Source organism: Sus scrofa, chromosome 6 (genome assembly GCF_054392235.1).
Source record: "Sus scrofa isolate SSC_HxYL_T2T_F1_AM1 chromosome 6, Sscrofa_HxYL_maternal_Yorkshire_Landrace_v2.0, whole genome shotgun sequence".
Taxonomy (NCBI): domain Eukaryota; kingdom Metazoa; phylum Chordata; class Mammalia; order Artiodactyla; family Suidae; genus Sus; species Sus scrofa.
The window spans coordinates 121017946-121031714 of record NC_139388.1 but is presented as its reverse complement, the minus strand read 5'-3'; the positions used below and the strand labels follow the sequence as shown (position 1 = coordinate 121031714).

Below are 13769 nucleotides of genomic sequence, written 5' to 3'. Positions count from 1 at the left end.
CTGCAGGTGCAGCCCTAACATTAAAAAAGATTTTTAAAAAAGAACAAAACATAAGGAGTTCCTATTGTGGCTCAGAGGAAACAAACCCGACTAGTATCCATCAGTATGTGTGTTCGATCCTTGGCCTCACTCAGTGGGTTAAGGATCCAGTGTTGCTGCGAGCTGTGGTGTAGTTCACAGATGCAGCTTGCATCCCAAGTTTCTGTGGCTGTGGTGTAGGCTGGAAGCTGTGGCTCAGAGTCTACCCCTAGCCTGGGAACTTTCATATGCTGCACCTGCGGCCCTAAAAAAAGTAAAGAACAAAACATAAGTATTGTATTTTCAGAGATATAATATAGGTAACTATATTTATATAAATATCATTACACACATGTTTTACATATAGAGAGAGTGCCTGGCATATAATAAATATTTGGTAAATGGTGTTTACTATTATGAAAGTAACAAAATATTCTGAGAGTTTGACTGTTCATTTTTTCAAATTTATTTTATCAAAGTAGAATTGATTTACAACATTGTGTTCATTGCTGCTGTATAGCAAAGTGATTCATATATATGTGTTCTTTCTCATATTATTTTATTTTCCATCCTGGTTTAATCACAGGATAGTGAATAGAGTTCCCTGTGCTATGTAATAGGTCCGTGTTGTGAATCCATTCTATATATAATAGTTTGCATCTGCTAATCCCAAACTCCCTATCCATTCCTCCCCTACGCCCTCTCCACCTTGGCAACAAGTCCGTTCTGTGTGTCTCTGTGACTCTTAATTTTCATGTCCACAAAGTCCAGTTCTGTGCACAACATTCCAGGATATTTCATTGCACTGGTAGAGGGAGGGGTAAAAGAATTTGGTTCACTGGGATTTTTATGGCCTAAAAATTCTGGGAAAACAATGAACAGGTATATAAGTGAATTACAGCAGAGTTTTAACTTGTAACAATGGCTAACAGCTATTGAGTGGGTGATGATTAGTCATTCTGAAGAGTGAATACCGTGACTTAGTATCCTCTCCAAGTTGTTTTATAGTATAGCCTGCTTCCTACTTTCTTAATTAAAATATTAAATGTAAATGTTTTCTTGAATTTCTCAGATGAGAAGAGAATAGCAGGTGTTGGGAGGAAAAGCAAAAATGGTACAAATGGCTTCCAATTTAGGGACTAAATGAATGTGCTCCCTCAGTGACCAAAGGTTTCTTCTTTTCCAGTTTTCTTTGCTTTATTCCCCTTCCTTTCTAACGCTTCGAGTGTGTTTAATAAAGTTGAGAATTCTCACAAAGGGCCTTATAAACACGTGTTAGGAGATTTTAAATCTGATTTGAAAGTGCCTCTCTCCTGCTCCCTCTGAGTAAAGTGACCTTTTTAAATGGAGGGAAGTGGGTTTAGATGACAGTCATGATAAATGCGGTCATGTTCACTCAATAAAATAAGGCCCAGTGCATTTGAGGATAAATCAGTGAAATGTACAGCCCCACCTGTCTGTCTCCATCATTCATTTCCACTGTCACTTTCACAGTGGCTGATGGATCACAGTTGCTGTAAAATTAGACAGCCTTTAATCTCATTTCATCCTGATTAGCTTCTCTTTACCCTTTCCCTCTAACTCACTGACTGACACGCTAAAAAACTCACACCGGGCTGTATATGAACAGGGAGTGCAAACTTATCCAGTGCCTGCATCTGAGAGCGAGGCCAGCGTCCACCCCTAGAGAAATCTGGAAGGGAGCGGCAGGCACCGGCTTCCTTGTTATTTAAAAGATAATCAATAAATGCGGTATCCAGGGCCATTTTAAATAGATGTTTCCTCTTGCTTACTGCCCTCTTTGTTTTGCTTGCCTTCAGGTTTAATCAGAAGTCAAGAAATGAGGTCTTCTGCAAAACTCAAACATTGATTTAATATAGATTTTTTCCCTAATAGATTTGGAGCACTTTATATTCAAAAGAATCTCAAAGAGTTATTTGTATGTATTTATAGCTTCTCGATTTACAGTAATAATTCAGAAAAGATAATAATTCAGGAATGAAAATGCTGAAGTAGCCAAGAAATATGGCATACAAGGTTTTAAAACAAGAGTAAAAATGGGTAGACAAATAAGAATATCTTTAAGTAGCCCTTATATTAACATTTCAAAGACCTCTTATTTTGACGGTTTCAATAGTTTAGTGCAATAGTTTCATTTGTTTGCATAAAGCATAACAATAGGGGTAATCAAATGAGAAAGAGGCTTAAGGATAAATCATGTATTATTTCCTTCACTTAATTTTGGCCTGAATGTGAGCAAGTAAATGGAGAGAATGAAACACAACTGTTGTTCTATTTTCAGAGTCTGTGCTTTATTATAAAGCTGGACTTCCAGTTAAAAAGAAGATAATATAGGTTTTTATTATTTGTAAAATGTGGGCATCAAAGTGACCAAAAGTTCAAAAGAAACATTGCAAGAGCAGTGTTCAGAAAGTAAGCTAGAGGTAGTCAGGGGTCTCTGTTCTTACCCTCCTGTCTCATCTGAATAGATGCATATGGATGATCATCAGTGCTGCAGGTTTACTCTGCCCAGGTGACATTATGACAAGCCAAAGTAGTACCGTTCACAATATACACAATACACATAATATATGGGTGGCATAGTTTTGTGTTTGGTATTTTGGAACCAGCATCATACTCCAAACAATGAGGAGTTAATTTAAGAAAAAAAAAAAGATGTTCAAAACATATCCATTCACCCAAGTTTTGTTGCTCCATGAACTCAGCATATGTTCTGCCCCAGTGGACTCTGGAAAGTGAAGCCTGCAGGAGCTATGTAGTTAAAAGCATTTTGCAAAGAGATAACTGAGGATGGGGGGGCAGAAGGACGTTCCTGAGATGACTTCCTAAATCAGCTGACCTTATTCATGGACCACACAATTCCAGGGCACATCCAATTTCTCCATTACCCCAGAGATCAAGGGTTTCTATATTACACCAGGGCCATCCCCCTTGTGGATATAAGTTCAAAAACAATGAATATTCACAGTAAAAGCAAATACATCATAAAATAATCAAAACTCCTAAAAGCCTTTAATAAGAAGCTTCACTGATCTGATTTGCCCTTTCAGGAGCTGTATTATAGGTTTCCAAGCTGTGCCTGTTTCTTCTTATTTTTGTTTACATAGCCAGCATAAGTGCATTCTGAGAAAAATAGAAGATAATAAAAACAAAATGAAATGAGAGCTATATATCACGCAAAATAAATTGGGTATAAGATAGGTTCTCTCTCTCTGTCTCTCTCTCTCTCTCTCTCACCATTGGCAAAAGAGTACAAAGTCAGAGCTGGCCCTGACTCATATTGATTTCCCACTGCACTGGTTTCTTAAGTGCTCTGTTGATCCGTGTCAAGCAATAAGTTCCCTGCCCGAACACGCACATCACCTCCCCATTTGTCCTCACCTAGATTTAAGGTGCCCATATGATGAGCTGAACAAGGACATCATTTTTCCTACTGGTGTCACTGGGCCCAAACCACTGCATGTGCTATGATAACTAATGCCCTATAAGCTTACATTCTCCATATCATATTATAATAGCAGAGACCAGCACCAGGCTGCACACGGGGTGACAGGGGTGTCCCATTCTGGTCCTATGTGTCTCCCAAAAAGAAAATGTGAAGGAAAACAGATCCAGAGAAACCTGGCTTTTGTGGGTTTTGGAATCACACCCCCCTCTTCCCAGCCACCACATCTGGGGCAGAGAAGGGCAAGATGAGGGGAATGGATATTTGTGATGTTCCTGACAGTTTTTATCTTTGTTCCAGAAGAGCTCTTAAGCAGATAGATAGAAAATGTGTGATTGTGCTGCTAATGACATTGTACAGGAAATTAAGCGTATACATTTGGAGAAGGCATTAAATCAGCAGGACCTTAATTTAAAAACTTAAAACTGTATGGAAATTCAGCTTGCTCATTGCTGTGGAATAGAAAGCAACCAAGCACCCCGAGTCTGTTTATGGAAAGACTGCCAGCAAGCCAAGTTTGGGCAGAGCATCTTAATGGCTCCAAGTGTATGCCGGGTTATTTCTTCCAAGAAGTCACCCCCAGCCCTGACCATTTGGCAGTGTCAGTCATGGTTTTAGACTGTGATCCCCATCATAAGGCAGGTGAGGGGCACTAAAGAATGGAAAGCAGCCTGACAGGTTGTTCTTGACTAGTCTGTGGAATAACATTATGTAAAATTAATCAAAAGGGGTTGGGTTTGCAGTCACTGAGCCAGCCCCCATGGATTGGTGGGTGCCCCACTCTGCTGTCTCTGTGCTCTTCTTCCTTCTGACTTAGTGTCACATTTTCTAATTATTTTTTTTTCTTTTTAGGGCAGCACCTGCGGCATATGGAGGTTCCCAGGCTAGGGGTCGAATCAGAGCTACAGCTGCCAGCCGACACCACAGCCACAGCAACGTGGAATCCAAGCCACATCTGTGACCTACACCACAGCTCACAGCAATGCCAGCTCCTTAACCCACTGTGCAAGGCCAGGGATCGAACCCAAAATCCCCTGGTCCCTAGTCAGATTTGTTTCTGCTGCGCCACAACGGGAACTCCACATTTTCTACATTTTGGTGAAAGCCTCTTAGTTGGGAGCCAAGGTCTCAAGTCCTAAGATGGAAAATTTTATACGTCTTTTTTTTTTCTTTCTCATTTCCAGTTATGCCATACAACAGCGCCCATCACTGCGTCGTGGAAGTGGAAAACTTCCTGTTCGTGTTGGGCGGAGAGGACCAATGGAACCCTAATGGTAACTATTGAACCACTTAATAGCAGGTGCTCAACAAGTACGTGCGTGATGAGAGGCACCAGGGGCGGTCCATTTGGTAATTACCGTAGAAAATATATTTCCGTGCAGCAGGGACAAATGAAGTAGTCGGTGAAGTGGGCTGACAATTGGAGGGAGGGTCAACCGTTGAGCTGGCAGAGGACAGACGCAGCAGTGCGTTCACTCATGGACTGTCTGGGGATTTGGCTTCCCTGGGATGCCCAGCCGCTCTCCGTATCCATCCCCTGAGGAATGCCACCAGCAGAAGCCCAGACTCCCTAGAGGCAGGTAGCAAGCGACAGCTATTAAGAATTCTCACCACTTTCTCCACCACTTGTCTCCCATGTTATCAGGATAATAACATGCAGTTTCAACAAATAAGCATTATCTGCCATCGTGCTGTAGGTAACCTGAGCTGAAGTTCCTCCGCAGCATTTATTGCTTGAAACCTATTCTGGCTGCTGCATCTTTGGCAAAGGGCTTCATCCACCAATTATTCACCATCTTCCTTGTTGATGTGATTTCATAATCATATCACAAAAAGACATTAAACATTTTAATACACTTCCCAAACTCGACGCTGGGCAAGCACTGCGCCTTGCAGAACATGCAAAATTATCAAGATATTTTTGGAAATCTTGCATGTGAAGGGAAGGGCTGCAGTTGTAGCCTTCTGTGTAACAGAGATAATTATGACTGAGAAACCATAAAACAGCTTGCAGGTACACATTTTTACTTTAAAACCCAAGAACATCCAGCTGAAATTACATATACTGCATATATTTTATGGTGAATGTTTTCTTTCAGCATCTGCACCAAGGCAAATTATAGAAAATTGTTACATCTGTTCCTTTGAGAAAATCTTAAAGGAAAACAACCCAGGCCACCCTCCAAGAACATTTCTTTAAAGAGAAGGGGACATTCTTTCTCAAGATCAGCTTTGTTGGTTCTTCTCTTTTAGTGTTGGAAAGAAGACAGTTCCTGGGCTTTGGGAGAAACAGATTTGGGTCAGGAACAAAAATGTTATTTAATATCTCTCCTCTAATTTATCTTTGCAATGACGGATTTGGTATATTACCAAAACAAACAAACAAAACAAAACAAAAACACCCTGGTAGATGCACAATCCACTGTGAACTGTCCATTTATTTTTTTACTTCTCTTCCTCCTTGGAAGTGATGTGAACAGAATAGAGCATTTGTAAGGAAACAGTGCAAAGCCAACAGGTTTATCGAAGGAAAAATCTGCAGAATGTTTTTGGTTTTTGTTTTTGAAGGCCAGCTTAAAATTAACACGTGGCAAGAGAAGGCTGGAAAGCCCTGTTTCTGTACCACAGTACCCTCTCAGTCCAGTTCCCTTCCCTGGTGGGATAAGCCTTTGTTAAAAGACCAGTCTTGGGGGAGTTCCTGTTGTGGCTCAGCAGAAATGAATCTGATTAGTAGCCATGAGGATGCCTCAATCAGTGGACCAGGGATCTGGTGTTCCCATGAGCTGTGGTGCAAGTCACAGATGCCTCTCAGACGCCACGTTGTGGTGGCTGTGGCATAGGCCGGCAGCTGCTGATTCTACCCCCTAGCCTGGGAACTTCCATATGCCACGAGTGTGGCCCTAAAAAGCAAAAAAATAAAAGTTAAAATTCAAAAAAGACCAGTCTTGGGGCAACAACTCAGTCTTCACAAAACACTATGAACCTCCCATCCTGTGAAACAGACTTAATTAGTGACACAGAAAACCCGCTCCCCGCAAAACTGCCACTGCTTCCTGGTCAAGTTCTGTCACACATACAGCTGAAAGGATGAGTGGGGGGATGAAGGGTGTGTATAAGGGACAGATTCCCTTCTCTTGAGAATCAAGATTTTCTCGTTGAGCGAAGTCAGATTTCCATAAAGCTGTCGCATCCGATCTCACTGATTTGTCCACTTGGGGCAATGCCGGATCCTTAACCCACTGATCGAGGCAAGGAATCAAACATGCAACCTCACAGAGACAACATCGGGTCCTTAATCTGCTGAGCCATGACAGGAACTCCCCTTCAACTTGTTTTCTAATCAACACCTGGCTCTTCTCTAAGTTCTGTTTTCCCAACCACCCTCTTTGATGGCAACTGTATTGTTCCCCACCCCCACCCTTATACTGCACAATATTGGAGGCAGGTAGCTTTTGTATTTCCTCTTCATTGCCATACTCACATCCTTAAAACTCACCATTTTATTTCTTTTTCTTTTTTTTTTTTTCTTTTTTCTTTTTAAGGCTGCACCTGCAGCATATGGAAATTCCCAGGCTGGAGGTCAAATTGGAGCTGCAGCTACTGGCTGGAGCTGCAGCTACTGGCCTCAGCCACAGCCACAGTAACTCGGGATCCGAGCCACATCTATGACCTACACCACAGTGTAAGGCAACACCAGATCCTTAACCCACTGAGTGAGGCCAGGGATCAATCCTGCATCTTCATGGATACTAGATGGGTTCTTAACCCACTGGGCCACTACAGGAACTCCCCAAACTCACCATTTCAAAGGATGTCCTCAGGTTTTACCACCTGCTGCCCTTTTATCTGGCGATCATCTGCCATCATCCTAGAAATGCCACCTCCTTCACTCAACCCTACCACTTTTTCACTGTCTGTCACCCCCTCCTGCCCTCCTTACTGAGCTAATATTCTATTGCCCTCCCTATAACCACATCAGTGCTCAGGCTTTCATCCCCTCTTGTCCCTGAAATGGCACTTGTCACATTTATCACCAATCCCCATGTTGCTAAATCCTCTGGCCAGTTCTCCGTTGCCCAGTCCTCTTTTTGAAACACTGTTTGACATGGTTCCCAAAATATGCTTTCTTCCCACTTCTGACGATTTCTTACCTTTGCTGTTTTTTCTTCTTCTTCCCCAAAGCTCATTCCCAGGACTCATTATCTTTCATTTCCAAACCCTCTCCCTAAAGGGTTTCTTAGGGAAACCCTATGATTTTAAATAATCTATGATTATTAAATAATGATTTAATAATCATTCTATGATTTTAAATAATCTATGATTTTAAATAATCTATGATTATTTAAATAATAATCTATGATTTTAAATAATCTCTCTGAACTAATGACTCCAAAATTTGCACCTGCCTCATCTAGCCAGCAGCCTACTTCTATTTTGAGATCCCATTGGCCCCATAAGGTTAAGTCCAAAACAGAGCTCATGGCTCCTCTCCCTAACCCCCCAATTACTCCTGCCTAGTCTTTCCCACCTCAGTAAATTGCATGACTTTTCATCCAGTCACTATGGCTAAAAACCTGGCAGTCATCTTTAATTACTCATGTTTTCTTATCCCAATGCTCAATCTATCAGAAAATTTTATTGGTTGTACCCATACAATAGATCCCAAACTTGGCCATATCTTGCTTCTGCCTTCATTCAGGCCACCCTCAGCTCTTGCCTTGACTAATGCAGTGACCTCCTGGCAGGTCCCCCACTTCCAGAGTGGCCCTTCTACAGTTAATTCTTTAAACAGCAGCTGGAGTGAGTGTGGTAAGAGATCAATGAGGCCATGTTTCTCACGTGCTCAAAACCTTCCAGTGACTTCCTAATGTCCTTATAACAAAAGACAAAATTCGACCACAGTCCACAAGGCACATTGTGTCTGGACCTTGGTGTACTTCTGATGTCAGTCCAAGTCAGCCCAACATTTTTGCTGGTTTTGAACTCATGGCCAGCCCAGAGACCTTAAACTCACCTTCTGCACTGCCTGAGAGGCTAATTCTGCAGATATCTGATTGGCTTGCAGAAGGCATCTGTGAGCAGCTGACCATTCTACTGAAACTGGCTTCCCCTCTTGCAATCTCTACTTCATTTTTCTTTATAGCTCTCATTTTCACTTGATAATTATTTATTTATTGACAAGTGCGTGTTTATGTATTTACAAAGATAGGGAGTTTCTTTCTTGTTTACCAATATATTCTCAGAACCTAGACTACATAAGACACATAGTAGGCTCTCAATATATATTTGTGCAATTAATTATTGTGCTGTGTATACATGCCTGCGTGAGTTCAAGTACACACACACACACATGCATGTCTGCATGAGTGCAAGTACACACACACACACGCGCGCGTGCGTGCATGAGTGAGCAGTTTATTCCTGTTGAAGTTTGGTACCCATATTCCAATGGTTAGTTACACACATATTAACAAAAATAGACTTTTAGAGCAAAGACCTCAGGTGCTGTAGACAGTTGTCATCTCAAGTGCTACACAGAAAATGGAATATACTCTTGCTTCTATTTCTTGCTTTGGTGTCAATCTGTATGTAAAATTAGATTCATTTTAATCCCTTGGAGGCATTATGGTGCATCTTGGGCTCAACAGAGGAGATTAGCTGGTTAACCAGCTCTGAGGACTCATGTTTTCCCTTTCAGCAAAGGTACCTACAAATACATCACAGCGACTGTGCTTTTCCCAAATGCATAAATAGAACTTACATGACAAACATAGACTACAACTGACTTCCTAATCCAACTCTTATTGGAAGGATTGCTTTTATTTCCATGGGACTGAATGGACCCTACCACTGCTAGAATTCTTGGATCATTACAAAAAAGGTTCTAACTGATGCTATCACACAAGATGGTATCTAGAACTGATTATGTATAGACAGTAACTTCATGTTTTTAAAACATATGAACACTAAAATCCAGAAATTGTACCACCACTTTGGGGAGAAAAACCTGGTTTGATAAACATACTTGCTTTTATTATAATGGTTTGTTTATTTTTATTCCAACTCTCCCCCCTTCCCCAAAAATGTGGAGGAGAAAAGAAGAGGGGAAACATCTGAAGCGATCTCTTCTCATACCATGTGAGATTGTCCCTCTGCTTACTTTGTTAAACCTGAGAACAGAGGCATCTTATAAAATACTTTTAAATGTGCAAAACAACAAAGGGATCTAAGTTGTAAGAGTCTCAAATATATTTTTACAGGAAAACACAGTACGAATTTTGTCAGTCGATACGATCCCCGATTTAATAGCTGGATACAACTTCCGCCCATGCAAGAAAGGTAAGTGTTCATTTCTTGTATCTGAAACATTTATGATTGCATTACAGGAAGCAAGATGCTGAATGCTTTTCCATGAAAAAGTACACTAAAGAGAGCCAATGAGAAGACATATGAGGCAAAACACAAAACCTAGCCTGGCCAACTTAGATTAACTGCCTTATTAACTCATTGAAGAAAAAGCAATCAGATAAGTCAATTATTTGTCCCGATGTGGGAAGAAAAAATGTACATGACGGGTTTTCCTTTTTTTTTTTTTTTTCTCTTTTTACGAGTCAAGGTACACTTTTTTATTGACATAGTTGCTATACAATATTATATGACTTACAGATATACAATATAGAGAGTCATTATTGTTAAAGAGTATAAACCATTTATAGTTATAATGAAATATTGGCTATATTCCCTGTGTTGTACAATATATGCTTGTAGCTTATTTTATACCTAATAGTTTGTAGCTCTTAATCTCCTACCCCTGTCTTGCCCCTCCCCTCTGCCCTCTCCCTACTGGTAACTACGTGTTTGTTCTCTAGACCTGTGGATCTGCTTCTTTTTTGTTATATTCACTATTTTTTTGTATTTTTGGATCCTACATATAAGTGATATCACACAGTATTTGGTTTCTCTGTCTGACTTATTTCACTTAGCACAATGCCCTCCATGACCTGTCTTGTTTTTCATTGCATTAGTTTTTTGACAAGCAGAGCTGCAATCTTACTAGCTACCCCAGTCTTTTTCATTATAGTACATTTAAATCCTATCATTGAAAAATAAAACACCATTCTCACAATGCTATGCATTTTGATGCAGTATTTCAATATTGAATGTTTCAAGTCTCACTATCTCAAATCCCTTACATTTGCCTCCTCAAATCTCTTCCTATCATACATCCAAAAAACAGGTGACTTGTTAGCTGAAAAAAAAAAAAAAAAAGTTTTGCAAGATATCCTCTCACTTTAAATGTACGCAGTGTTGATCCCGCCCAATTCTCCTAGGATCAAAGGACAAGAAAGCAATTACGTTTAACATATTTGGTTCTCCTGACTGTTACATAGACAGGAGGCTCTGTCTTAATATGCATATACAAACTCACATACTAACTGTTGAACACAGTTCTTTTCAAATAATATGTCTATATCCTCTTGAACAAATTCTCCAATATAATAGTAACAATAAGTAGCAACGTATTTCCTCTTCTCAGCTGAACTGAACTAAGAAATAATTTTCTTTCTTATTTTCTTCATGATCTTTCACCTTAATATCTTTTTTATTTTTTAGGGCCACACCTGAGGTGTGTGAGGTTCCCAGGCTAGGGGTTAAATCAGAGCTGTAGCCACAGCAACACAGCCACAGCCACAGCAACTCGGGATTGGAGCCTCATCTGCCACCTACACTGTCACAGCTCATGGCAATGCCAGATCCTTAACCCACTGAGCAAGGCCAGGGGTCAAGGCTGCGTCCTCATGGATGCTAGTCGGATTTGTTTCTGTCGAGCCATGACAGGAACTCCACCTCAAACATCTTTTTTAAAACTTTCAATCAGATTACACTAAGATCAAATCATAAATTCGAAATTAAAAGGAAATTTTCAGATCATACCATTCACTCAAAAAGGCACATTACCACAGAGAGTATGAATCGTGCTATTATCAAACTTTCCATTCCATATAAGTATATTAAAGCTCTCTTTCAGGAGACTAAAAGTTATACACTGAAAATGATGAGGCACCATATACCCTAAAGACCAAAGAGACACTGTTAGGAATGTCTACATTAAAGGTACTTCAAGAAATTATTGAGTCAATTAATATCTTGACAAATTTCTCAATCCTCCAGTTGCGTACATATGTATATATATAAAACCCTCCTGATGTCTTTCTGCAACATACCTTATTTCTCTCCTTTTGCAGTTATTTTCTAGTTGCTGTTATTGTAGCTGCATCACTTTACCCTTTAATCAAAACCATTCCAGAAAGTTTTATTTAAAAAATTTTTTTAAAATACACATCAATGACATGTTTGATGTCACCATCTCATCACCATCGTCCCCTTTGCTGGGGGCTGTTCACCATGATAATTAACCTTCATGCCTTGGGTTTGGGAGGCATAATTCACGTCGTGGTCAATTATCTCACTGTAGAGCCCCTAAGGATGAGAAGTGTTGCTGCAAAACCTAATTAGTAATTTTTTTAAATGTGTATTGTTTACTTGATATTCTATAATGACTTCCTCTGAGGCACTATGGCCGATCATGGCAGGGTCCTACTTAGACAATTTTTAGCAGCTCATTGACCTGATAAAAAGACCTGCCATGGTCTGTCGGCACCCGGCAGCCACCGTTGACAGGATGGACTGTTTAACGTTTCTTTCTAAGTCATTATGGTATATCATGTCAGGTCCCTAGTAAAAGAAGTTTTTTTTTTTTTTTTTTTTTTTGGATTTAGAACAATCAACTCGATAGACCAAATAAAGAGCTCCTTCCAAGCTGAATGAGAAAAGGCAGATCTCACAAATGCCCAGTCAGTCTTCTAGCTCCATATCTCCTATGGGTTGGTTGACCCAGGCAGCAATCCATAGCTTAAATGAGATTTTTCTGTCATTGCCCAGCTTCCATTCAACATGGCAGGTACAATTAGTTGCCAGTGTGGTATAATTGGTGATTAAACAAAGAAAGGGAAAAAAATATAAAATATACATGAGACATTCTTCAGATCAGAAAATAAGTTTCTCAAGACACTTCACTGAGTTAATTTTGCATTGTATAGATCATTTTTCAAACTCATCGGAAGTTCCCCATCTCCCTCCTTTGATTAGCTGCTGCCCAGCTGCTGAGAAGTTGTTATGCTAAGTTACCAAACTGATTGAGAATAATAGAAACACATTGAAAGCCACCTCTGGGGTCACCCTCTCTTACAGAAATGGCTGGGCAAATTCCTGGATATATTACCTAATCAGAGCTTCCAAAGGAATATAATAAAGTACAGGGAAATGGGCACAGGCTTACTCAGCCATAGGTCAGCTCATGAACTTTATGCCTGCTACCTATGAGCTTACTGAGAGAAGTGCTTACACAAAAGTAAAAATATAAATGCAAAGTCTCAGATCTAGGATTTGATTCTTCAGTAAGAAGCGGGCAAAACAAACACTTGGATCAATGAAAATGCATTGATGCCTTTGATTTCTTTTCAATAAAAGTAGACATTTTAGGTATTATTCTGTGGCAGTATTACTCCCAGCTAGTTTAGGAAACAAAACAAAACAAAACATATTTTGTTCTCTGCCTATAAAATAGATCATTTCCCATGCCTCTGTTCCAATATGTCCCATCCCCTGACCCTTCCAAAAAATGCTGCAACAAAATATTTATTTTTCACTAAATAAAAAAAGAGAAAGGAAAAGAAGTCATTTGGAAAACACTAATTACAAAGCTTACCTTTCACAGAGTAAGTGAAAAGCTAGAAGAAAATACATCAGAGATGTTCCCAGATTTAAATACTTTGTTTCCAGCAGCTTTATAAAAAGCAATGGGAGACAATATTCTGTTTGAAACAAAATCTATTGTTTTTAACCTGTTGGTGAAAGTCAAAAGTTGAAACCAAGATAAAGTTATAATAATTCAATGTCATGCTTTAGGATAGAAACTGATCACCCCAAGGGTTAGAAAGGACTTGTAAAAATCAGTAAAAGATGCAGGTCCAAAATATATTTAAGAAATCCTTGGTAGTCTTTTAAAGTTTTTCTCAATACACTGAATCGCCTCTCTGGAATTGGAACAAGGGGTGGAGGAGTGGTGGAGGGAGAGAAGAACAATTTGAAATACAAATAGTGAAGTTCCATTAAAAAATCTTCAATAATCTTGAGCTTACTTTTCCCCCAAAATAAAAGCCTAATCAGGTGCACTCTTCACGTGGAGAGGGGCGGGAAGCATTCGCAGGAGAGACTGGTATGG

General features: G+C 39.9%; 1 protein-coding gene across 4 annotated transcripts in view; it reads left to right on the top strand.

Moving 5' to 3' along the window:
* The window catches only part of KLHL14 (kelch like family member 14), a 102339-nt gene that overhangs the window by 76160 nt on the left and 12410 nt on the right, over nt 1-13769 (top strand). For all 4 annotated transcript variants that reach the window (XM_003127890.7, XM_084964432.1, XM_084964430.1 and 1 more), the window contains 2 exons: nt 4669-4758; nt 9745-9823. In XM_003127890.7, coding sequence (XP_003127938.3) covers nt 4669-4758; nt 9745-9823 — 169 coding nt within the window. The remainder of the gene's footprint in view (nt 1-4668; nt 4759-9744; nt 9824-13769) is intronic.